We start from the raw sequence: 27,186 nt of genomic DNA, 5'->3' as shown, positions 1-27,186 counted from the left end.
GACCTGGTTGCTTATTTCTCTCACAAAATATGGCAACAATGACAAGAAGACGCATGTAGTGAAATGAAAGTGAAACGGTGGTCTCACTGTTCTGTTAATAGTTCAGTAGCAGCACCGCAGTAGCAGCAGCACGCTCTCTCTAAGACTCTACAAACATATCATTCATCAGGACTTTTGCAGAAATACTGCGAACTAAGACAGGTGACTGAGTACTCTTGATATAGTTGATAAGAGTTAATTATTCACTAGCAGAGAATCAAATTAAGCCATATTACACAAGGGTGTGCGTGGCGGACTTAACTGTAGGCAAGGTTAGGCGACCGCCTGGGGCCTCAAGAGTTAGGGGGCCTCATGAAAAAAATAAAATACATTTCTGTAGCCCTACTTTTAGCTTTTTAATGGATCCCATGTTAGTAAAAGTCTGATAAAAGTATCAAACTCCCAAAATGCACCAGAATACTGGAAATTACATCTATTCTGTTAAAAAATAATCTGTGGAGGGGGTCTCATACTACCGTTCGCCTGGGGCCTCCAGATCCTTAAGTCCGCCCTACCCGGTAATATTGGCACCACAGTGATGCACTGAGGTCAGGAACGAGGTGGAGCACATTGTAATTAAGATATTCGATAGAAATTATTTTTCTTCCATGCCAGATTTAGCTACTATGTCTGCAAACTTCCTATGCAAACTGCTAGCCTAGCCACTTAGCAGGCTGTGCTCTGCTGAGACTCGTCTTATCAGCACAGGTGATTTTTATATTTTGATAAGTTTCATTTAAGAACGGCTAGGCGTGCTGTCATGCTCGTTTGAGCCAGTAGTGTAAAGTAAGTCAGTGCAAGTAATCAAGTACTGTACTTAGTACACTTTTGAGGTGTTTTTACTTTACTGGAGTATTTCCAATTTTCAGTACTTTTACTTCTGCTCCACTACATCTCAGAGGCAAATATTGTACTTTTTACTCCACTGTTTCCACTGCAATTATTTGAAAACTTTAGAACCTATTACTTTGTAAGTTTCGATTATTATTACAAAACATATATGAATCAATTCAGCCCTATATATATATATATATATATATATATATACACACACATACACATACACATACACACACACACACACACACACACACACACACACACACACACACACACACACACACACACACTTTGGCTTTTTGAAAATAGCAGATCTAGAAGCAGAAGCTCACAATGCATCGCAATGAGCTTCTAGATCGGATATTTTCAAAAGCTTTGTATACATTCTATGCATTTGAAAACTTGTGACATGGGACATTCTGCATAATGACTAGTTTTACTTTTGGTACTTACAGTATTTTACTTTAAGTAATTACTTTCATACTTTTACTCAAGTAAATTTTATTACAATACTTTTACTTGTAATGGAGTAATTCTATATTACGGTATTGATAATTTTACTTAAGTGAAACATTTGAGTACTTCTTCCACCACTGGTTTGAGCACGGGTAGAGTCTATTTCAACCAATCTTATTGCTTGGTCGGAACTACCTGTTGTATAATGTGTATAAAACTGTATGCAGACATGATTTTTCCCCTGTTCATATCCCTTTAAATTCTCCACTCAAATCTTTGGTTAAAAAACATTCCATGACGTATATTACATCTAAATTCAGATTAGATTCATACATATTATGCTGTGAGAAGTATCGATAACTAAATTTCTTTTACTTTTATTGTCAGTGTGTAGAAATGGCCTCTGCCAACAGTCTCCTGTCTGAAGAGCAGTTCCTGTGTTCCATCTGTCTGGACGTGTTCACCGATCCAATCACCACTCCATGTGGACACAACTACTGCAAAACCTGTATCACACATTACTGGGACACTAGTGATGTGTGTCAGTGTCCACTTTGTCAAAAAACCTTCTACAAGAAACTAGAATTCTCTGTTAATAAAGTTCTCTCTGAGATGGCTGATGAGTTCAGGAAGAAACGGAAACGGAAGTTTGAAAGTATTTCCAGCTCAAACCAAGAACCTGCCAATCCAGATGAAATCTCCTGTGACATCTGTACTGAGACCAAGCTCAAGGCTGTGAAGTCCTGCCTGGTGTGTCTGGCCTCCTACTGTGAGACTCACCTGGAGCCTCACCACAGAGTCACAACATTTAAACGACACAAACTAATTGACCCTGTAAAGAACCTGGAAGACATTTTGTGTAAGACACATGACAGACCTTTGGAGCTGTTCTGTAAGACTGACCACATGTGTGTTTGTCAGTTTTGCACTGAATCAGACCACAAATTACATCAAATTGTATCTCTGGAAGAGGAATATGAAGGAAAGAAGGCTGAGCTGGGAAAGACAGAGGCTGAAGTTCAGCAGATGATCCAGGAGAGACAACTGAAGATTCAGGAGGTCAAACACTCAGTAGAGCTCAGCAAGAAAGATGGAGACAGAGAGAAAGCAGATGGTGTGCAGGTCTTCACTGCTCTGAGGAGTTGTATTGAGAGAAGCCAGGCTGAGCTCATTGGTGTGATTGAAGAGAAGCAGAAAACAACTGAGAAACAGGCTGAAGGCTTCATCAAAGAGCTGGAACAGGAAATTACTGAATTAAAGAAGAGAAGCTTTGAGCTGAAGCAGCTCTCGCACACTGAAGACCACCTCCAACTCCTCCAGAACTTCACCTCCATCAACACCCCTCCACCCACCAAGGACTGGGCAAAGGTCAATGTCCATCAGTCTTCATATGTGGGGACTGTGAGGACAGCTGTAGCTCAAATGGAGAAGACACTCGGTCGAGAGAAGGGGAAGCTGTGTGATGCTGAGCTGAGGAGGATCCAGCAATATGCAGTGGATGTAACTCTGGACCCTGACACAGCACACCGCCAACTCATCCTGTCTGATGATGGAAAACAAGTGAATGATGGAGATGTAAAGAAGAATCTCCCAGACAACAAAGAGAGATTCTCCATTTCTCCCTGTGTCTTAGGAAAACAAAGCTTCTCCTCAGGAAGATTTTACTATGAGGTTCAGGTTAAAGGGAAGACAGACTGGGATTTTGGAGTGGCCAGAGCGTCCGTCAACAGGAAGGGACCAATCACACTGGCCCCCATCCATGGCTACTGGACCATATCGTTGAGGAATGGAAAGTACAATTTCCTCCCCCTCGCTCTAAGAAAGAATCCCCAGAAAATAGGAGTGTTTGTGCATTATGAGGAGGGCCTGGTCTCCTTTTATGATGTGGAGGCCAGATTTCATATCTACTCCTTCACTGGCTGCACCTTCACTGAAAAACTCTATCCATACCTCTGTCCAAATCTCGACCAGGATGGTAAAAACTCTGCTCCTCTGATCATCTCTCCAGCCAGGGACGTGCTGGCCACTGGGAAATTCGGGAAAATTCCAGAACGGCCGCGCCCTTTACGGGCCACCAAACGGCCAGTGGGCCACCCAAAAAAAGTATTATTGAAAAAAAAAAGAAATTGAAAAAGAAATTGAAAATCCCAGAGCTGAATTTCGGTCCCAGCACGCCCCTGACTCCAGCCAATTACACAGATTAGACCAAATCCTCAGTTTTACATGAAAATGGAAAATAAATTCAGTCAGGTAACTGGTACTAACAGGTGCATTCTAATGTTATGTCTGAAGTATAACCAAATATGGTAAATGGGGTTTCCAATGAAGCAAGTATTTAGCTTAAAATGTCCCTGCCCACTGTTGAAATCTTGTCAATATTTCTTTCTTGGTACAAGGACTTGATTGTATTTCATTTTATGGCATTCAAGGTACAGTTAAACTCACTTATTTTCATACATTAATGTCCAGGAAAAACAATATTTTATTGTCAGAGTCTGATACATTATTGCAATTACTATATAACAGAATGGAAAATATGAATGTTAATGATTGCCTCTTTTATGTAGCTGCAAGTTATCCATTTTTGCTTCTTACTATGTCAATGTATACATTTCTTTATTCCTCTTATACACACTTTGTGACATCCGGGTTAAACTTTCTCACTGGGAAATATGTGTTCAATATTACACCATGGTATTGTTTGAGAGCAGTAAACTGTGTGTGTGTGTGCACGCGTGTGCGTGCGTGACCACTCACACGACAGCTACATCTAACCTGCAAACAGATTATATCCCTTCCTCTTCACCGTTGTTTAGAGAACCATGTAAACTGAACCAGGGCACACAAAATGAGTGGGTGAAATAAAATGAAACAAGCTTGTGGTGCTTCTGGTTATTTAGCACTTGTGTCAAACTTGTGAACCCATCAACTGTGCTGTTGATAAACTTGAACGTTTACCAACCGAAACCTAGAGGCCTGTGTGCTAGCCAGACATTATAGGTTATAACTATGTTTTACAAACATACAAGAGTTCATTGCCTATCTTGTCTAATAATGGTAAAAGAACAACACAGTCAGTATAGCAATGCACAAAGCACCCAAAACAAAGGTTTTAAGTTTTAATTAATTGGTGAGACCAGTGACAAAGAACAGCTAAATAAAAAGGGATGGAAAATGTTCAAACCAACAAAAATCAACAGCTTTCTGATGAGACCATTTCCAAACGATCTCCCAATTCTCACATGGTCTCAGTTCTCGGGATCTAAAATGCAGACTACACAATCAGACTAGAGTAGACTGAACGACACACTGGTCCTGTGAACTGAGAGACAACACACCTCTCATACTATTATAGGGTGCTTTCCCGCAGTGCCTTGAACCCTATTGTTTTTGTTGGTATTATTCTGCCATTTATTCTGCACTATAAATATCTTGATCATATATATACACAGCACAAGACCAGCAGATACCAGCATAAGGTGCCGAACTGGTAACACATAGCAGTAGGTGTGTACCCCCGCCACTATGGGAACCTATGTGCTGTGATACAGTATGTGGAAGATTGCTCAGTTTTGTGACTGCTACGGGAACATCAGCCCTATAGCCTGATTATCAGACTGAAGCTGCGCAGAGAGTGGGCGGGTCTATGGTCTGGAGCCAGGCTATCAGCCCTATACAACACGTGTAGAGATAATGTTGAAAACTGTGAGTGGCCCCTTAAGCAAATCAAAGGGAAATGTATTCTGAGGGTCAGAAGAACCTGGGCTAGGCCACAAATCATTAGAGCGATACGGAACGTTTTTCCGGCCATATAACACTGTGATTTCTTCAGCTTTTCCACAGGCAATATCTGAGCATTGTGAAGATAATACTCGTAGGACTCTTATATGCCAAATACGTGGTCTTTTTTAAAACCCTATTAAAATAAATCCTAAAACATGGAGCTCATTTAATGCTAAAAGCACCGTGGTATTCATATTAGCCATGTGTGTTAGTCACCTCCTGCTCCTCCTGTGAGTAATCACAGATGAGCAGTGGTGGAAAAAGTACTCAAATCTTTTACTTAAGTAAAAGTATCAACACTGCAATGTAGAACTCTACTCTGTTACAAGTAAAAGTCCGGAATTCAAAATTGTACTTAAGTACAGTACTTTAGTACATGTACTTAGTTACTTTCCACCACTGTGTATTTGAAGGGAAACAAGCAACCAGGTCTATGGAAACAAGTCCAAAATGTATTGTTTGAATACTTTATTAGCAGTTTGCAGTTCAATACAAGGTCTGCTAAGAGGATTTGAATTGCAATATTTCACACTCTAGAGACTCTCTCTTAGAGACTCTCTGAGAGTCTCTAGAGTGTGAAATATTGGACGTTGCCTCAGCCTGCAATAAAGCTGTTGTCAATTCATGATACCTTCTCATCTCCCAATTTTTATACTTAATATACAATGGCAATGTTGTGTAAGAAGAATCATTAAATATTTATATATATATATATATTTATTTTTGCACATTAAGCAAATCATCATGGGGACAAAAATAATTTGAGGACCCCCCCTGGGGGTCGCGACCCACAGTTTGAGAACCTCTGATCTATACATTGCCAAGCTGTCACCATGGTACATCAAAAAACTGTGGATGCTTGGTACACAGCAGGGAACATGTTTCTTTGTGGCGGAGTGTTCATTAAAACCATTCAGCCGGGCATTGAGCTCTCAGTGTTTTTTTCTGATTGTTATAAAGGCTATACCTGATATAATATGGCCTTAAATTCGCTTAATACAGTTCATATTGTCTAATTAACAAATCACAGGCCCATGTTGATATAGTGTTAACTATAGAGTCTAATTACAACATAATTTGGTAGAATAGTTTCTAATTGTAGCATATTTTGGATCTGATATGACATGTATTTATAATTAGATAGATGATCTTGTAAAATGGTGTCTAATAATGGTGTACTGAGATTTTCTATTTGGTTTCTAATTAGAGTATAATTTGGTATAATATTGTCTAAGTTGAGGACTCTATATTGGGTCTAATTAAGCATTAGGCTTATTTTCTAATTAGATCATAATTTAGGTGTAGTATCCACCATGGTGCATCCGGCTTTGTCGAGCGTCCACACGAACACAATTGGCCCGTGTTCAGGGGGAGGGGGGGGGGGGGGGAGTAGGACGAAGGCTCTACGTTCTCCCGGTGGGGGCTCCTCACTAGCAGGTGAGTCAGTAGGATGCAACCGTAGTGACAACACAGACACGTGTGTGGGAAGGAATAATAATCGATTGACAATTGCAGTGATACTGATTACACAGTATGAAAATTGCAAGGTGGATTGCTTCTCACTTGGAGTAAAAGGGTGATTATAGTGGGATGCCACTAGAGGAAGGGTCACGTCTTGCTATTGAAGGGGTGTGTGAAGCAAGAAGAAATGCAATGAGGATTGTATAGTTGTGACAAAAGATCCAAGTGTCTTCACTGTAATGGCAAGTAATGGGTCAGCACAATGTCCTAAAAGAATAAAGGAACTCAAAGTGAACAGGATCAGAGTGGAAAGGGGATTGTCATGTGTGGAAGTTGTGAAGAAAATGGATGAGGGAAAGGAAAGAGCTGGTCAACAAGATGGTGTTGGATGCAGCCACGAGATTCTTGAACATTGTGGACATAGTGGAGAAGATCTCGATAACCTTCTGAGAAAGGAAGGATTTGCGCCAACTCAGACCCAGTGGTCTGGGTGATAATGATTAATGGATGGGACTAAATTCTAATGTTGGGATCAATGGGTGGACACCTGTATAGTTTGCACTGTGAAGATATTATTCCAATAGGTGGCGGTAATGCAAGATGTAAAACCCCCAAAAGAAGAAGAAGAAGATGCAAATGTTGTGAAACGAAAGTTAAACAGTGATAGTAGTTTAGTAGCAGTGTTGCCATGTCTGCTTATTATAAGCGACTATGGGCTTATTCTTCTTTAATGTTGCTTGTAAATTTTGGTAGTTGCGGGTTGTGTTTTTTGGGGCTTGTTTGTAAAGTGTAGTTGCTTATTTGGGCTTGTTTCCTAATGTTGTTTAAACCAGTGATTCTCAAACATTTTCATGTCAAGGATCCCCTAATTAATATGCATTTAGGACCCAACCTTAAAACAAGGGGTTGAATTAGTTCTCCTGCTAATATGCCACAAAAATGTGGAATGCCCGTGAAGGAGTGTAAAACCCTATACTCTCCATCAAAACTGCCCTAAAAGAGTACCTTCAGGTGGCTGCAATTCGAAACTGGCCCGTAGCCCCTGTAAAAGTCATAACCTAGCCCCCCCCCTGAGTACAAAGGACCCCAACTTTCATGTGTTTTCTTTTTTGCAAACTTCTAATAAAGTATTCAATCAATCAATCACCTTCTGAAAATATTCTGTGCCAGAGACCCCGTCACCCATACAAGTGGATTTGAAAATATTCCTACATTTTTCAGGATACATTTTCAAATAGGTTAGGTATAGACGAATCCACAGACGCGCTGCCTGTAGCTGCCTGTAGGCGGCCATTGCTGCGGTGTCGCGTCCGCGGAGCGTTGACACCGCAGCAATGGCTGCGCGCAGGGCAGCGCTCCGTGGATTCGTGTATATGGTTAGAGCGCTCAGGTGGCCTATGATCACTTCTTTGGGGCTTGTGTTCATAGACCTGGTTGCTTATTTCTCTCACAAAATATGGCAACAATGACAAGAAGACGCATGTAGTGAAATGAAAGTGAAACGGTGGTCTCACTGTTCTGTTAATAGTTCAGTAGCAGCACCGCAGTAGCAGCAGCACGCTCTCTCTACAAACATATTCACTCATCAGGACTTTTGCAGAAATACTGCGAACTAAGACAGGTGACTGAGTACTCTTGATATAGTTGATAAGAGTTAATTATTCACTAGCAGAGAATCAAATTAAGCCATATTACACAAGGGTGTGCGTGGCGGACTTAAAGGGATACTTCACTTTCGGGCCGGGGACACATTTAAAAAAAATATTAAAAATAAATGAAAAAAGTTATGGAAAATTCATGGCCCCCTCACGCATTAGTAACTGTAGGCAAGGTTAGGCGACCGCCTGGGGCCTCAAGAGTTAGGGGGCCTCATGAAAAAAATAAAATACATTTCTGTAGCCCTACTTTTAGCTTTTTAATGGATCCCATGTTAGTAAAGTCTGATAAAAGTATCAAACTCCCAAAATGCACCAGAATACTGGAAATTACATCTATTCTGTTAAAAAATAATCTGTGGAGGGGGTCTCATACTACCGTTCGCCTGGGGCCTCCAGATCCTTAAGTCCGCCCTACCCGGTAATATTGGCACCACAGTGATGCACTGAGGTCAGGAACGAGGTGGAGCACATTGTAATTAAGATATTCGATAGAAATTATTTTTATTCCATGCCAGATTTAGCTACTATGTCTGCAAACTTCCTATGCAAACTGCTAGCCTAGCCACTTAGCAGGCTGTGCTCTGCTGAGACTCGTCTTATCAGCACAGGTGATTTTTATATTTTGATAAGTTTCATTTAAGAACGGCTAGGCGTGCTGTCATGCTCGTTTGAGCCAGTAGTGTAAAGTAAGTCAGTGCAAGTAATCAAGTACTGTACTTACTTACACTTTTGAGGTGTTTTTACTTTACTGGAGTATTTCCAATTTTCAGTACTTTTACTTCTGCTCCACTACATCTCAGAGGCAAATATTGTACTTTTTACTCCACTGTTTCCACTGCAATTATTTGAAAACTTTAGTTGCTATTACTTTGTAAGTTTCGATTATTATTACAAAACATATATGAATCAATTCAGCCCTATATATATATATATATATATACACACACATACACATACACATACACACACACACACACACACACACACACACACACACACACACACACACACACACACTTTGGCTTTTTGAAAATAGCAGATCTAGAAGCAGAAGCTCACAATGCATCGCAATGAGCTTCTAGATCGGATATTTTCAAAAGCTTTGTATACATTCTATGCATTTGAAAACTTGTGACATGGGACATTCTGCATAATGACTAGTTTTACTTTTGGTACTTACAGTATTTTACTTTAAGTAATTACTTTCATACTTTTACTCAAGTAAATTTTATTACAATACTTTTACTTGTAATGGAGTAATTCTATATTACGGTATTGATAATTTTACTTAAGTGAAACATTTGAGTACTTCTTCCACCACTGGTTTGAGCACGGGTAGAGTCTATTTCAACCAATCTTATTGCTTGGTCGGAACTACCTGTTGTATAATGTGTATAAAACTGTATGCAGACATGATTTTTCCCCTGTTCATATCCCTTTAAATTCTCCACTCAAATCTTTGGTTAAAAAACATTCCATGACGTATATTACATCTAAATTCAGATTAGATTCATACATATTATGCTGTGAGAAGTATCGATAACTAAATTTCTTTTACTTTTATTGTCAGTGTGTAGAAATGGCCTCTGCCAACAGTCTCCTGTCTGAAGAGCAGTTCCTGTGTTCCATCTGTCTGGACGTGTTCACCGATCCAATCACCACTCCATGTGGACACAACTACTGCAAAACCTGTATCACACATTACTGGGACACTAGTGATGTGTGTCAGTGTCCACTATGTCAAAAAACCTTCTACAAGAAACTAGAATTATCTGTTAATAAAGTTCTCTCTGAGATGGCTGATGAGTTCAGGAAGACGCGGAAGTTTGAAAGTATTTCCAGCTCAAACCAAGAACCTGCCAATCCAGATGAAATCTCCTGTGACATCTGTACTGAGACAAGCTCAAGGCTGTGAAGTCCTGCCTGGTGTGTCTGGCCTCCTACTGTGAGACTCACCTGGAGCCTCACCACAGAGTCACAACATTTAAACGACACTTAAACTAATTGACCCTGTAAAGAACCTGGAAGACATTTTGTGTAAGACACATGACAGACCTTTGGAGCTGTTCTGTAAGACTGACCACATGTGTGTTTGTCAGTTTTGCACTGAATCAGACCACAAATTACATCAAATTGTATCTCTGGAAGAGGAATATGAAGGAAAGAAGGCTGAGCTGGGAAAGACAGAGGCTGAAGTTCAGCAGATGATCCAGGAGAGACAACTGAAGATTCAGGAGGTCAAACACTCAGTAGAGCTCAGCAAGAAAGATGGAGACAGAGAGAAAGCAGATGGTGTGCAGGTCTTCACTGCTCTGAGGAGCTGTATTGAGAGAAGCCAGGCTGAGCTCATTGGTGTGATTGAAGAGAAGCAGAAAACAACTGAGAAACAGGCTGAAGGCTTCATCAAAGAGCTGGAACAGGAAATTACTGAATTAAAGAAGAGAAGCTTTGAGCTGAAGCAGCTCTCGCACACTGAAGACCACCTCCAACTCCTCCAGAACTTCACCTCCATCAACACCCCTCCACCCACCAAGGACTGGGCAAAGGTCAATGTCCATCAGTCTTCATATGTGGGGACTGTGAGGACAGCTGTAGCTCAAATGGAGAAGACACTCGGTCGAGAGAAGGGGAAGCTGTGTGATGCTGAGCTGAGGAGGATCCAGCAATATGCAGTGGATGTAACTCTGGACCCTGACACAGCACACCGCCAACTCATCCTGTCTGATGATGGAAAACAAGTGAATGATGGAGATGTAAAGAAGAATCTCCCAGACAACAAAGAGAGATTCTCCATTTCTCCCTGTGTCTTAGGAAAACAAAGCTTCTCCTCAGGAAGATTTTACTATGAGGTTCAGGTTAAAGGGAAGACAGACTGGGATTTTGGAGTGGCCAGAGAGTCCGTCAACAGGAAGGGACCAATCACACTGGCCCCCATCCATGGCTACTGGACCATATCGTTGAGGAATGGAAAGTACAATTTCCTCCCCCTCGCTCTAAGAAAGAATCCCCAGAAAATAGGAGTGTTTGTGCATTATGAGGAGGGCCTGGTCTCCTTTTATGATGTGGAGGCCAGATTTCATATCTACTCCTTCACTGGCTGCACCTTCACTGAAAAACTCTATCCATACCTCTGTCCAAATCTCGACCAGGATGGTAAAAACTCTGCTCCTCTGATCATCTCTCCAGCCAGGGACGTGCTGGCCACTGGGAAATTCGGGAAAATTCCAGAACGGCCGCGCCCTTTACGGGCCACCAAACGGCCAGTGGGCCACCCAAAAAAAGTATTATTGAAAAAAAAAAGAAATTGAAAATCCCAGAGCTGAATTTCGGTCCCAGCACGCCCCTGACTCCAGCCAATTACACAGATTAGACCAAATCCTCAGTTTTACATGAAAATGGAAAATAAATTCAGTCAGGTAACTGGTACTAACAGGTGCATTCTAATGTTATGTCTGAAGTATAACCAAATATGGTAAATGGGGTTTCCAATGAAGCAAGTATTTAGCTTAAAATGTCCCTGCCCACTGTTGAAATCTTGTCAATATTTCTTTCTTGGTACAAGGACTTGATTGTATTTCATTTTATGGCATTCAAGGTACAGTTAAACTCACTTATTTTCATACATTAATGTCCAGGAAAAACAATATTTTATTGTCAGAGTCTGATACATTATTGCAATTACTATATAACAGAATGGAAAATATGAATGTTAATGATTGCCTCTTTTATGTAGCTGCAAGTTATCCATTTTTGCTTCTTACAGTATACTATGTCAATGTATACATTTCTTTATTCCTCTTATACACACTTTGTGACATCCGGGTTAAACTTTCTCACTGGGAAATATGTGTTCAATATTACACCATGGTATTGTTTGAGAGCAGTAAACTGTGTGTGTGTGTGCACGCGTGTGCATGCGTGACCACTCACACGACAGCTACATCTAACCTGCAAACAGATTATATCCCTTCCTCTTCACCGTTGTTTAGAGAACCATGTAAACTGAACCAGGGCACACAAAATGAGTGGGTGAAATAAAATGAAACAAGCTTGTGGTGCTTCTGTTATTTAGCACTTGTGTCAAACTTGTGAACCCATCAACTGTGCTGTTGATAAACTTGAACGTTTACCAACCGAAACCTAGAGGCCTGTCTGCTAGCCAGACATTATAGGTTATAACTATGTTTTACAAACATACAAGAGTTCATTGCCTATCTTGTCTAATAATGGTAAAAGAACAACACAGTCAGTATAGCAATGCACAAAGCACCCAAAACAAAGGTTTTAAGTTTTAATTAATTGGTGAGTCTCTGCAGACCAGTGACAAAGAACAGCTAAATAAAAAGGGATGGAAAATGTTCAAACCAACAAAAATCAACAGCTTTCTGATGAGACCATTTCCAAACGATCTCCCAATTCTCACATGGTCTCAGTTCTCGGGATCTAAAATGCAGACTACACAATCAGACTAGAGTAGACTGAACGACACACTGGTCCTGTGAACTGAGAGACAACACACCTCTCATACTATTATAGGGTGCTTTCCCGCAGTGCCTTGAACCCTATTGTTTTTGTTGGTATTATTCTGCCATTTATTCTGCACTATAAATATCTTGATCATAATATATATACACAGCACAAGACCAGCAGATACCAGCATAAGGTGCCGAACTGGTAACACATAGCAGTAGGTGTGTACCCCCGCCACTATGGGAACCTATGTGCTGTGATACAGTATGTGGAAGATTGCTCAGTTTTGTGACTGCTACGGGAACATCAGCCCTATAGCCTGATTATCAGACTGAAGCTGCGCAGAGAGTGGGCGGGTCTATGGTCTGGAGCCAGGCTATCAGCCCTATACAACACGTGTAGAGATAATGTTGAAAACTGTGAGTGGCCCCTTAAGCAAATCAAAGGGAAATGTATTCTGAGGGTCAGAAGAACCTGGGCTAGGCCACAAATCATTAGAGCGATACGGAACGTTTTCCGGCCATATAACACTGTGATTTCTTCAGCTTTTCCACAGGCAATATCTGAGCATTGTGAAGATAATACTCGTAGGACTCTTATATGCCAAATACGTGGTCTTTTTTAAAACCCTATTAAAATAAATCCTAAAACATGGAGCTCATTTAATGCTAAAAGCACCGTGGTATTCATATTAGCCATGTGTGTTAGTCACCTCCTGCTCCTCCTGTGAGTAATCACAGATGAGCAGTGGTGGAAAAAGTACTCAAATCTTTTACTTAAGTAAAAGTATCAACACTGCAATGTAGAACTCTACTCTGTTACAAGTAAAAGTCCGGAATTCAAAATTGTACTTAAGTACAGTACTTTAGTACATGTACTTAGTTACTTTCCACCACTGTGTATTTGAAGGGAAACAAGCAACCAGGTCTATGGAAACAAGTCCAAAATGTATTGTTTGAATACTTTATTAGCAGTTTGCAGTTCAATACAAGGTCTGCTAAGAGGATTTTAATTGCAATATTTCACACTCTAGAGACTCTCTCTTAGAGACTCTCTGAGAGTCTCTAGAGTGTGAAATATTGGACGTTGCCTCAGCCTGCAATAAAGCTGTTGTCAATTCATGATACCTTCTCATCTCCCAATTTTTATACTTAATATACAATGGCAATGTTGTGTAAGAAGAATCATTAAATATTTATATATATATATATATTTATTTTTGCACATTAAGCAAATCATCATGGGGACAAAAATAATTTGAGGACCCCCCTGGGGGTCGCGACCCACAGTTTGAGAACCTCTGATCTATACATTGCCAAGCTGTCACCATGGTACATCAAAAAACTGTGGATGCTTGGTACACAGCGGGGAACATGTTTCTTTGTGGCGGAGTGTTCATTAAAACCATTCAGCCGGGCATTGAGCTCTCAGTGTTTTTTTCTGATTGTTATAAAGGCTATACCTGATATAATATGGCCTTAAATTCGCTTAATACAGTTCATATTGTCTAATTAACAAATCACAGGCCCATGTTGATATAGTGTTAACTATAGAGTCTAATTACAACATAATTTGGTAGAATAGTTTCTAATTGTAGCATATTTTGGATCTGATATGACATGTATTTATAATTAGATAGATGATCTTGTAAAATGGTGTCTAATAATGGTGTACTGAGATTTTCTATTTGGTTTCTAATTAGAGTATAATTTGGTATAATATTGTCTAAGTTGAGGACTCTATATTGGGTCTAATTAAGCATTAGGCTTATTTTCTAATTAGATCATAATTTAGGTGTAGTATCCACCATGGTGCATCCGGCTTTGTCGAGCGTCCACACGAACACAATTGGCCCGTGTTCAGGGGGAGGGGGGGGGGGGAGTAGGACGAAGGCTCTACGTCCTCCCGGTGGGGGCTCCTCACTAGCAGGTGAGTCCGTAGGATGCAACCGTAGTGACAACACAGACACGTGTGTGGGAAGGAATAATAATCGATTGACAATTGCAGTGATACTGATTACACAGTATGAAAATTGCAAGGTGGATTGCTTCTCACTTGGAGAAAAAGGGTGATTATAGTGGGATGCCACTAGAGGAAGGGTCACGTCTTGCTATTGAAGGGGTGTGTGAAGCAAGAAGAAATGCAATGAGGATTGTATAGTTGTGACAAAAGATCCAAGTGTCTTCACTGTAATGGCAAGTAATGGGTCAGCACAATGTCCTAAAAGAATAAAGGAACTCAAAGTGAACAGGAAAGAGCTGGTCAACAAGATGGTGTTGGATGCAGCCACGAGATTCTTGAACATTGTGGACATAGTGGAGAAGATCTCGATAACCTTCTGAGAAAGGAAGGATTTGCGCCAACTCAGACCCAGTGGTCTGGGTGATAATGATTAATGGATGGGACTAAATTCTAATGTTGGGATCAGTTGGTGGACACCTGTATAGTTTGCACTGTGAAGATATTATTCCAATAGGTGGCGGTAATGCAAGATGTAAAACCCCCAAAAGAAGAAGAAGAAGATGCAAATGTTGTGAAACGAAAGTTAAACAGTGATAGTAGTTTAGTAGCAGTGTTGCCATGTCTGCTTATTATAAGCGACTATGGGCTTATTCTTCTTTAAAGTTGCTTGTAAATTTTGGTAGTTGCGGGTTGTGGTTTTTTGGGCTTGTTTGTAAAGTGTAGTTGCTTATTTGGGCTTGTTTCCTAATGTTGTTTAAACCAGTGGTTCTCAAACATTTCATGTCAAGGATCCCCTAATTAATATGCATTTGTCTGAGGGCAACCCTAAAACAAGGGGTTGAATTCGTTCTCCTGCTATGCCACAAAAATGTGGAATGCCCTACCAAAAGTCGTGAAGGAGACAAGGAGTGTAAAACCCTACTCTCCTTCAAAACTGCCCTAAAAGAGTAGCCTATACCTCCAGGTGGCTGCAATTCGAAACTGGCCCCTGTAAAATTCATAACCTATTTTTTCAAACTGTTTAAACTGTTTACATTGATTGATTGATTGATGTACTTTTATTTAGTAAGACATGAGAATAACAGTACATGGAAGTACAAATTCACAAAACAAGGTCTACTAAACTGGAAGACTCATTAAGCACTGAGCTTGTTTAAGATGAGAACCCCATGCACACAAAACACATGATGCATGATGTTCTGCATACAGTAGTGTATATCTGTCTGTCATTTAATGTCACTATGAATTGAGTACAAAGGACCCCAATGGATACAAGCCAATGGCTTTCTTGTTTTTTTTAATTCCTATTAGCTGACCTTGTATTGAACTTTCATGTGCTTTTTTCCTGCAAACTTCTTATAAATTATTCAATCAATCAATCACCTTCTGAAAATATTTTGTCAGAGACCCTTCACCCATACAAGTGGATTTTGTGGATTTGATAATATTCCTACATTTTTCAGGATACATTTCCAAATACCCAATGTATAGGGTTAGATAGCCTCGTTCCCAGCCTCCCTCATCTGCAAAAAGAAGAGGGTTAGAGCGCTCAGGTTGGCCTATAATCGCTTCTTTGGGGCTTGTTTTCATAGACCTGGTTGCTTATTTCTCTCACACTCTCTACTACAACATCATTCATCAGTACTTTTGCAGAAATACTGCAAACTAAGACAGGTGAATACTCTTGATAAAGTTGATAAGGGTTAATTATTTACTTGCAGATAATCAAATTAAGCCAGTCCATTACACGAGGCTGTGCGTTACCGGGAATATTGGCACGACAGTGATGAGTGATGCACTGAGGCAACACAGTCTCACTCCGAAGAAGGCACATATTGTATTTTAGTCAGAACCCCAAGATGCAAGGTGTGCCTTCGTCGGCCAGACGGCCACCCATTGACATTGAATGCGGTCCAAAGACGGCACATCGCTCCGTCTCCGGCGGTGATAATGCATTGGCTATCAAAAAGTGCGCTAATAAAGCTTGTTTAAAACGCACCAAACCACACGCCCGCACACACAGAAGCCTGTAAATCCCGCCTACTGCATCCGGTTTCTCATCACGTCCACATACATGGAAACAAAGGTAGCGTTTCCGTATCCGCTCTAGACCGCAAGTGTAGTTATAGAAACCAACCCCGTTTCAAATGGTTTTAGCTTTCTTTTAAAGCCTTTTTTAGATAAAAAAGCATCAATCTTTTGCAGTCGCTTTGGAGCAAAAAGCAGCATTTATGTTTTCTTAAAACGATGTCATGTTTTCTTGATACATTTAACACGTAAACAATCACATTGATTCTGTTGTCGATAGAAGCGTCATGACGTCATGATGTCGGCGACGGCGTTACCCATGATGCAGTGCGATATAACTTCTACCCGCGAAACGTAAGTTGTGTTATTATCCCTCTTGCATTATTTTATACAAATACATGGTTTAATCTGCACCACGACCACCATTAATCATAGAACCACAACACTGGGTTATTGCTAACAGGTTGGGGTGTGTAGCAAGTTGCAAGTTGGTCTGTTTGCATAACTTTAATACTGTTTTACTGTGGCTAGACCCAAGCTATGCTAAGCTACAACAACAACATGAGTTTGGCTTTGTTTAGTAAGTGTGTACTCAATCTATCTGCTATGTTTGTTTGCACAACACTAAAAACGAAATGTATTCTTTATCTGTGTTTCCCATTTTGAGAGTATATCAAATGAATAAAATGGATGTTTCATGATTAGAGGCCAAAATGAATTTAATGAGCCAGTCATAGATATATTATTAGTGGGTGGGAGCAGAGGATTCAAATATAAAGGCTACCAGGAGTTATATAAAGACATTTGAGAACAGGAACTATTTATCCAATGAATTTAAATGTGTTATGGGGTACTTGTTGTTATTGGGATACAACCAATTTAAGGGAGGTCATGATGGCCGTGGTTGCCCCTCAGTCTGGCCTTGAGACCCTTAAAACATGGCATTTCCTGAAGCCATAGTGCCTTTAGTGCCCTAGATCAGTGGTTCTCAAACTATTTCATGTCCAGGAACTCCAAATGGACACTTACTAGCCTGCGGACCCCAATTTGAAAATATATACCATAGACCCTCATATAAAAGAAGGTTTTTACAGCTCCAACAGTGATTTTCAACCATTTTAATTTCAGGGACCCCCAGTTTGACATGAATTATTTGCATTTATTGCATTATAATGGCATTTCTGTGTAGACGTGTATCAAATGGACACTAACGGTTCCATTTGTACACTCTGAGTTACAGACCCACAAGGGTTGGTTCCTAACTATCATTTAGCTGGGGACCCCCTGGAATTCCCTCAAGGGACCCCGGACCCCACTTTGAGAACCAATGCCCTAGATAATGCCAACAGATAAACAGCTCTTTACTCCCCAGTGACCTTGATTGGTGCAGGGTTAGGCATGGATCAGATTGTAAAGTATTTATTTCAACGCAGATAGTCTGCCTATGATAGACTAATTATTTACCCTTCCTGCCCTGGTATTTGGTCTTTGTGCCCTCAAAAAATTGACAACAATAAAGGTGGCTTAAAATGATGACATTTCAGGCCTGCTCACAACTCATTGTGATGTCACGTGAGCTATGGATCTAGCTATTAAAACTGAGATGTTACATATTAGTTTCTTTGACATGAAAAACATGTAGAAGTACTGCCATAAGGGTCTATTCGGTTCTGTACACCCCCATAGTTTATCTGGGGATTACAGTGTATGGAGCTATTAAAGGTATTGTGAAATCTTTTGGGCTTTATTAATATTATGGATGTCTGGTTAGTCTCTTTTTCCTATTGTACATTGAAATTCTGAATATTTTGCTTTCTCTTACAGATTCTTGCTTTCTATCCAACCACACTCTCGTAAATAAACAACAAAAAACCAAAAGGCACTTTTAAGAGCCACTCTCTCTTTCTCTCTCTCTCTTGCGCTCTTCCTCTCTCTCTCCCTCCCCCCTCCTTCTCCCCCTCCCCCCTCCTTCTCTCCCTCCCCTCCTCTTCTCCTCAACCACACATCTTTCTCTTGTGTGTGTGTGCGTGCGTGTGCGTGTTTGCCCTTGTTTGTCTTATTGTTTTTGTCTGTTTTTTGTTGTTACCCGTCACCATGAGTTCCGCAAACGCTTTGATTGCGGAATTTGCGGAACTTGAACCCATTCTGAAGCGCGCTAAAGCAAACGCTGTGATTGCGGAACTTGAACGCAGTCTGAAGCGCGCTAAAGCAGCAGCTGTGGCCAGTGGTGTCAATGCTATGATTCCCCCTGAGTCACAGTGGAGAGCACCAGCAAAGAAGGCAAAGGCACCTGGACCAAAGCAGAGGTGGAAAAATAGAGACAGCCATGGTAATGTCATCCCCGCGAGGCCAGGATCAACCAGAAATCAGGGTCAGTATTGTTATACCATTAACTCGTTTAAACCCGAGGCCATTTCTCAAATCCACTTGATCATTTCAACCGATTTTGCGATCCACCCATCCAACCACTTAACCCAGCAGCCTATCAGTTGCCACGCTCAGTGGATCGCGTGCATTTTCAGAGCTTGTTTATTTCAATGTCCAATCAAACGATAGTGTTCATGACTGACTCAATATCTTTTTCACGCTTTTACGGTTTAAACATTAATCATTTTAATCTTAAATAATTTTTTTTAATACTTATTGATAACAGCTACATGTTATATAATTGAAAGAGATACCTTAAGGTGTATATTACATACTGTAAAGCAGTATAAAATACATTCTGGTAAAGTGGCTGTTTGTTCCCCCGGGTTTGTGTCCACTAGACTTTGGGCAAGACACTGAACCCTAAACCCTAACTGCTCCTGATTATGAGATTGTTGCCTTGCTCTGCTGTTCATCTTGATGTGTGTGAATGCACTGAATCTAGAGTGAATTCTAACAGCACAAGTTATCCTTCTTATGCATAGAACAATTAATCAAAAACGTAGGTTGACCAATAATCTATTCTATAAAATCTATGACACGTAACTTGTAAACCCTAATGATCTGTACATCTAAGCTATACTCACTGTAGGCAACATCAATATATATGAAAATGCAATCTAAAGGTTAGGTAAGTGCTACTGTTAATACTATGGGCTAAGGTGGGCTCTGAAGAGGTGAGTCTTCAGATTACGGCGGAAGCTGATTGAGTCTGGAGTTCTAACTGAAGCTATGGAGTGGGTCGGGAGTTCTGACTGATGCTAGGGAGTGAGTCTGGAGATCTAACTGAATCTAGGGAGAAGAGTCTGCTATTCTAACTGAAGCTAGCGAGTGAGTCTACTGTTCAAACTGAAGCTAGGGAGTGCATAAGTTTGACACAAACTGAATCTAGGGCAGTGTGTCTCAAAAATTCAAATTCCAAGGTCTCCCCTTAACTCTGGTAGTGTACAAATGGAACTAAATGTACCCGTAAGGGTCCATTTGGTTCCATTTGTACACTGCCAGAATTATAGACTTGTATGTCTTAAAGGAACCTTAAATCCACTGTGAGAACCACTGATCTAGGGAGTGAGTCTGCTGTTCTAACTGAAGCTAGGGAGTGAGTCTGCTGTTCTAACTGAAGCGAGGGAGTGAGTCTGCTGTTCTAACTGAAGCTAGGGAGTGAGTCTGCTGTTCTAACTGAAGCGAGGGAGTGAGTCTGCTGTTCTAACTGAAGCGAGGGAGTGAGTCTGCTGTTCTAACTGAAGCGAGGGAGTGAGTCTGCTGCTCTAACTGAAGCTAGGGAGTGAGTCTGCTGTTCTAACTGAAGCTAGGGAGTGAGTCTGCTGTTCTAACTGAAGCGAGGGAGTGAGTCTGCTGTTCTAACGGAAGCTAGGGAGTGAGTCTGCTGTTCTAACTGAAGCTAGGGAGTGAGTCTGCTGTTCTAACTGAAGCTAGGGAGTGAGTCTGGAGATCTAACTGAATCCAGTGAGGTGAGAGTAAATGTTGACATGAGTGTTTTGTTTTTTCTGTTATAGCTGGTCCGAGTCGGAAGGCTCATCCAGGTGGTTGCGGTGAGAAACCTGTTCCTGCCACCGATGTTCCAGACACAACCTTTGCGTCAGATGCCGTTGGTGAGTATTTCATTAGTGCAAAGCAATATGTTCATAATATATTCTAATAATCTGTCAATGAGTTTGAATGTTAATTAGATATTTGTACACATATACCAGATTATATGTGCAACTACCCTTTTCACATCATTATTATACTTTTAATAAAATAAAATAAAACTTAACAATGTTGTGTTTCAATATTCCACACTATCTTAACAGAGCGCTTCATACAAGAGCTCCAGCACTCCCTGAGCGCTGTGTCGACTGAGGCCAGGAACGAGGCGGTGCACATTGTAATTAAGATATTCGATAGAAATTATTTTTTCTTCAATGCCAGATTTAGTCTGCTAACTTCCATGCAAACTGCTAGCCTAGCCACGTAGCTTTTGAGGTGTCTTTACTTAACTGGGGTATTTCCAATTTTCAGTACTTCTGCTCCACATCTCAGAAGCAAATATTGCTTTTTACTCCACTACAATTATTTGAAAACTTTAGTTACTGTTTTGATTATTATTACAAAACATACATTAATCACTTCAGCCATATATATATATATATATATATATATATATATATATATATATATATATATATATATATATACATACACACACATACACATACACATACACACACACACACTTTGGCTATTTGAAAATAGCAGATCTACAAGCTCACAATTGCAATGCATTGTGAGCTTGTAGATCGGCTATTTTCAAAAGCTTTTTATGTGGGACATTCTGCATAATGAGTACTTTTACTTTTGGTACTTTAAGTATATTTTGATGCCAATACTTTCATACTTTTACTCAAGTAAATTTTGAATGCAATACTTTTACTTTTAATGGAGTCATTCTATTTTGCGGTATTGATACTTTTACTTATGTAAAACTTTTGAGTACTTCTTCCACCACTGGTTTGAGCACGGGTAGAGAGCCTATTTCAACCAATATATTGCTTGGTCGGAACTACCTGTTGTATAATGTGTGTATTAGTGATGCGCGGGTCGGGTTTTTTCATGACCCGCCCCGCCACGGAACCCAACCCGCCTCAACCCGCCCCGCGAACCCATATATAAATCTATGGCTCAACCCGCCCCGCGACCCGGGTTGAGCCCCGCGGGTCGTACCTATAATTCTGTAAAATCATGGTTCGAAAATAATCCCCAAGTGTATTCAAACTGTTTTATAAATTATTATTCTTATTCTTATTAGGAATAAAGACAAAACAAGAGCATGTGATTTTTAATTTTTTTTGCGTGTGAGAGCGCAGGGATTGACACTAACGCCTGCCCGCCTGCCCGGGGCAGGTAAATAAAATGGTAGGGCAGGTGAAGTTTGCTATCTGGTTGCCCGACGGGCAGGTGCGCATTTTGAGTGGGGATGCAACCGTTTTTTGTTCGCTATAAAACACAACACGAGATATCCGTCTTTAGACACTTGAGCGTGGCCAGCGCGCTCCCCCTTTCCCTCTCTCCCCCCCACACACACACACACAAACACTGAACCTGCGACACGCCGAAAACAGCTAATCTACAAGCTCACATAATACTGAAGACACGGGCACGCAACTAGTTATAAATCACCGGGTTGCAAAATCACATTTGGAATCTAGCGTGAAGTGATACGTTTGTGATACAGGGCTCTGGTTTGTGAGAAAGTGGAGTTGATGACGAGCACGGCTGCTTGCATCCCACCCGCGATATAAAACCAAAACACCCGCTGACTTTTGTCACATGTGCTGCAGTTCCCTACTTGTCTCTAACTGACGTGTGAAAATACAAGAAGCAGCTTGTAAAGCCTTCCTTATGTCAGTATCAGTTGAAAACAGCAGCGCAAGCCCAATACCTCCATTTGTTTATTGAACGGTCAAAGCTTAACAAGTGTCAAGTCAGACGAACGTAAACCCTTGACTTCTGATCGATGGACTTCAAAATAAGAGTGCTTTGTCAAGTTATGGAAAAGTAAGTGTCTTCTGGTCTGTGGAATGTAAAATAAGAGCACTGTTGGCCTATAATGTGCTGTTTTCACAAAAAATATAAAATAACAAGTGTTAAAGGTAGGGTAAGTGATTTCCGTTTGTTAAAATAAGTGTTAAATAGCTCTATATTCTGATAGTACTCATTGCTATAGAGTGTTTGTTCAGTAACATGAGTCTCCATGTCTCTCCAGCTCTTTATTAAACAGAAAATGCCTTTTCAGGTCAGGATATCAGGACAGAGAACTCAGGATAGAGATTAAACAAGTGAAATTGGAAGTGATGACACAAAGAAATGAGCATGTAAAATTGGAACTGGAAGACTATAAAAATGAAGCTGATAGATGGGTACTCTCCTGATTGGCTGAAATGGTGTCACCTACCTGGACATTTATTTTCTGTATATCAAAGAGCTGGAGAGACAGAGAGACCCCTGTTACTGAACAAACACTCTATAGCAATGATTACTATCAGAATATGGAGCTTTAACCCATAACAAAAACCTTTTTGTTTTAACCAAAAAATATAGCTTACCCTAACTTTAACCCATAGTCATATTCATAGCTATTTAGATATTTGGCATAAATATTGATGTATGACTTTTTTATCGTGCAGCCCCATAATTCGCAAGTAGAAAGTAAAAAATAAGTGTTAAATTGAACACAATAGTCATCGTCCTTTATACATTTTTTTATAAAGGACGATTTACTTTTCGGGCAAGTGGGCAAGACCTGTGGGCATGTAGAAAATGACCTGTACTTGCCCGACGGGCAAGTGCCTCTGAGACCTTAGTGTCAACCCCTGCAGCGGCTGACCCGCTCACCCACAGCCCGCATAATTGCCTCTGAAATTCTGGGTCCTGCGGGTTACGGGTCAACCCGCGCATCACTAGTGTGTATACAACTGTATGCAGAGTAGACAGGATTTTCCCCTGTTCATCTCTTTAAATTCTCCACTCAAATCTTTTGTTTAGAGGTTCTATGACATTCATTTTCACTTTTTTTATTTCTTATGTTTTTTTGGGGGTTTTATGACCTCAAATACACCTAAAAAATCTGAACTTTGAACATTCAGTGGATTTTCTGTGGTCTGGGGTTTTCGGAATAATTAGGCTGAGAAGTAATCTGAGCTTGGCCCTTCGACAGTGAGGTCACAGTCGATTAATCCCGCCCACTCTCCTCCTCGCCCCTCCCCTCCCCTATCCTTTCCTTTGGGGGGGGCGGAGCAGAGGCGATGATTGACAGGCAAAATCCCTCACCAGCGACACCCGCAGGCAAAGATTTCTTTTTTCATTGCAGTTGAAAAGGCTTTAGAAATGTGAGAGAAAAACACCTGCCATGGATCAATGGAGTGGAATTTTTTGTTACAACTTTCTATACACGTTTGAAGGACCATGACAAAGACTTTTAATGTGTGGTAAAACTGAACGTCATGAAACCTTTAAACAAAAACGTTCCATTACATCTAAATTCAGATTAGATTCATACATATATTACGCTGTGAGAAGTATCAATAACTACATTTCTTTCACTTTTATTCTCGGTGTGTAGAAATGGCCTCTGCCAACAGTCTCCTGTCTGAAGAGCAGTTCCTGTGTTCCATCTGTCTGGACGTGTTCACCGATCCAATCACCACTCCATGTGGACACAACTACTGCAAAACCTGCATCACACATTACTGGGACACTAGTGATGTGTGTCAGTGTCCACTATGTCAAAAAACCTTCTACAAGAAACTAGAATTCTCTGTTAATAAAGTTCTCTCTGAGATGGCTGATGAGTTCAGGAAGACACGGAAGTTTAGAAGTATTTCCAGCTCAAACCAAGAACCTGCTAATCCAGATGAAATCTCCTGTGACATCTGTACTGAGACCAAGCTCAAGGCTGTGAAGTCCTGCCTGGTGTGTCTGGCCTCCTACTGTGAGACTCACCTGGAGCCTCATCACAGAGTCACAACATTTAAACGACACAAACTAATTGACCCTGTAAAGAACATGGAAGACATTTTGTGTAAGAAACATGACAGACCTCTGGAGCTTTTTTGTAAGACTGACCACATGTGTGTTTGTCAGTTTTGCACTGAATCAGACCACAAATTACATCAAATTGTATCTCTGGAAGAGGAATATGAAGGAAAGAAGGCTGAGCTGGGAAAGACAGAGGCTGAAGTTCAGCAGATGATCCAGGAGAGACAACTGAAGATTCAGGAGGTCAAACACTCAGTAGAGCTCAGTAAGAAAGATGGAGACAGAGAGAAAGCAGATGGTGTGCAGGTCTTCACTGCTCTGAGGAGCTGTATTGAGAGAAGCCAGGCTGAGCTCATTGAAGTGGTTGAAGAGAAGCAGAAAACAACAGAGAAACAGGCTGAAGGCTTCATCAAAGATCTGGAACAGGAAATTACTGAATTAAAGAAGAGAAGCTTTGAGCTGAAGCAGCTCTCGCACACTGAAGACCACCTCCAACTCCTCCGGAACTTCACCTCCATCAACACCCCTCCACCCACCAAGGACTGGGCAAAGGTCAATGTCCATCAGTCTTCATATATGGGGACTGTGAGGACAGCTGTAGCTCAAATGGAGAAGACACTCGGTCGAGAGATGGAGAAGCTGTGTGATGCTGAGCTGATGAGGATCCAGCAATATGCAGTGGATGTAACTCTGGACCCTGACACAGCACACTGCCGACTCATCCTGTCTGATGATGGAAAACAAGTGAATGATGGAGATGTAAAGAAGAATCTCCCAGACAACAAAGAGAGATTCTCTACATGTGTCAATGTCTTAGGAAAACAAAGCTTCGCCTCAGGAAGATTTTATTATGAGGTTCAGGTTAAAGGGAAGACAGACTGGGATTTTGGAGTGGCCAGAGAGTCCATCAACAGGAAGGGAAACATCACACTGGGCCTCACCAATGGTTACTGGACTATATCGTTGAGGAATGGAAAGGAGTACAGCGCCATTACTGACCGTATCCTCCCCCTCGCTCTAAGAAATAATCCCCAGAAAATAGGAGTGTTTGTGGATTATGAGGAGGGCCTGGTCTCCTTTTATGATGTGGAGACCATAGTTCATATCTACTCTTTCACTGGCTGCACCTTCACTGAGAAACTCTATCCATACTTCAGTCCTGATGCCAACCATAATGGTAAAAACTCTGCTCCTCTGATCATCTCTCCTGTCAATTACACAGATTAGACCAATCCTTTATTTTCAGTCAACTGTTAAAATCAAGCTATTTAACTGTGGTTACTAACGGGTGCATTCTAATTTTATGTCTGAAGTATAGCCAAATATGGTAAATTGGGTTCTCCAATTAAGCAAGTATTTAGCTTAAAATGTATTCCCTGTGAGTGTCCACTGTCTCTGGTCTATATTTCTTTCTTGATTGTATATTTTATGGCATTTAGTTAAGTCAAACAAATAATAATCATACATTAATGTCTAGGAAAAACAATAGTTAATTATCAGAGGCTGATACAATTACTTTAGAACAGAATTGAAAATAGAAATGTTTGGCTCTTATGTAGCTGTTATCATTACAATTTATTTAAAAAAATGTTTTCTTACAGTATACTATGTCAATGTATACATTTCTTTATTCCTTTTATACTCACTTTGTTTTATCTAGGTTAAACTTTCTCACTGGGAAATATGTGTTCAATATTACACCATGGTATAGTTTGAGAGCAGTAAACTCTACACCCCAATGGAAAAGTGAGTGCGTGTGCGTGCCAGCTACATCTAACCTGCAAACGTATTACCGGTGTATATCCCTCCCTCTTCACCTTTATTTGGAGAACCATGTAAACTGAACACAAAATGAGTGGGTGAAATAAAATGAAACAAAACCTTTTGGTGTTTCTGGTTATTTAGCACTTGTGTCAAACTTGTAAACCCATCAACTGTGCTGTTGATAAACTTAAACGTTTACCAACCGAAACCTAGTCTAGAGCATAGACATATAAAGGTAAACGCCGCCTCCGGCTCTGAGGCGTCTGTATCTCGGGCGCGCACCAGCTTCCGCCCTCCCACAGGAAGTTTCCGCGTGCATCACAGAAGGGGACGTTCTGTAGGCCAATAAGAGGCCTACCAAACGTCCCCTTCTGTGACGCACGCGGAAGGGAGAGCGGAAGCAATACAAGGTATTGCGATACAGGTCGCTCCAATGAACTGCAGAGGCCAATGAGGTATCTAGGTTTCTATATCTATGGTCTAGAGGCCTGTGTGCTAGCCAGACATTATAGGTTATAACTATGTTTTACAAACATACAAGACATCATAAACATACAAGAGTTCACTGCCTATTTTGTCTAATAATGGTAAAAGAACACAGTCAGTATAGCAATGCACAAAGCACCCAAAACAAAGTTTTTAAGTTTTAATTAATTGGTGAATCTCTGCAGACCAGTGACAAAGAACAGCTAAATAAAAAGGGATGGAAAATGTTCAGACCAACAAAAATCAACAGCTTTCTGATGAGACCATTTCCAAA

General features: G+C 40.7%; 2 protein-coding genes and 1 pseudogene across 6 annotated transcripts; all 3 read left to right on the top strand.

Moving 5' to 3' along the window:
* The first annotated feature begins 100 nt into the window (after positions 1–100).
* Positions 101–4,168, top strand: LOC308087217 (E3 ubiquitin-protein ligase TRIM39-like). 2 transcript variants are annotated; one of them, XM_080430935.1, is made up of 2 exons: positions 101–201; positions 1,723–4,168. In XM_080430935.1, exon 2 carries the CDS (start codon positions 1,732–1,734, stop codon positions 3,463–3,465), a length of 1,734 nt encoding a protein of 577 aa, XP_080287061.1. In that variant the 5' UTR covers positions 101–201; positions 1,723–1,731; the 3' UTR covers positions 3,466–4,168. The 2 variants fall into 2 exon arrangements, with proteins under 2 accessions (XP_080287061.1, XP_080287062.1); XM_080430936.1 differs by having other exon boundaries at positions 167–201; positions 1,730–4,168.
* Positions 4,169–8,126: 3,958 nt separating this feature from the next.
* Positions 8,127–11,616, top strand: LOC308087232 (E3 ubiquitin-protein ligase TRIM39-like; annotated as a pseudogene). Its single transcript, XR_013935124.1, has 2 exons — positions 8,127–8,200; positions 9,808–11,616. The product of XR_013935124.1 is annotated as an E3 ubiquitin-protein ligase TRIM39-like (transcript).
* A 4,682-nt stretch (positions 11,617–16,298) lies between these two features.
* Positions 16,299–26,037, top strand: LOC308087243 (E3 ubiquitin-protein ligase TRIM21-like). Of its 3 annotated transcripts, XM_080430987.1 has the most exons (4): positions 18,974–19,068; positions 20,642–20,737; positions 20,939–21,012; positions 24,247–26,037. In XM_080430987.1, the coding sequence occupies exon 4, from the start codon at positions 24,249–24,251 to the stop codon at positions 25,887–25,889; it is 1,641 nt and encodes a 546-aa protein (XP_080287113.1). In that variant the 5' UTR covers positions 18,974–19,068; positions 20,642–20,737; positions 20,939–21,012; positions 24,247–24,248; the 3' UTR covers positions 25,890–26,037. The 3 variants fall into 3 exon arrangements, with proteins under 3 accessions (XP_080287114.1, XP_080287113.1, XP_080287115.1); XM_080430989.1 differs by lacking the exon at positions 20,939–21,012 and having other exon boundaries at positions 18,980–19,068; XM_080430988.1 differs by lacking the exons at positions 18,974–19,068; positions 20,642–20,737; positions 20,939–21,012 and adding an exon at positions 16,299–16,343.
* The last annotated feature ends 1,149 nt before the right edge of the window (positions 26,038–27,186 follow it).

Source organism: Gymnoscopelus braueri (assembly GCF_963280865.1).
Source record: "Gymnoscopelus braueri genome assembly, chromosome: 1".
NCBI lineage: Eukaryota > Metazoa > Chordata > Actinopteri > Myctophiformes > Myctophidae > Gymnoscopelus > Gymnoscopelus braueri.
The sequence above is the reverse complement of the archived record's forward strand: the minus strand, read 5'-3'. Positions and strand labels throughout refer to the sequence as shown.

What these genes read in the sequence shown, in the direction of transcription:
- LOC308087243 (XM_080430988.1), top strand. Translation starts at nt 24,249, where the DNA reads ATGGCCTCTGCCAACAGTCTCCTGTCTGAAGAGCAGTTCCTGTGTTCC.
- LOC308087217 (XM_080430935.1), top strand. Translation starts at nt 1,732, where the DNA reads ATGGCCTCTGCCAACAGTCTCCTGTCTGAAGAGCAGTTCCTGTGTTCC.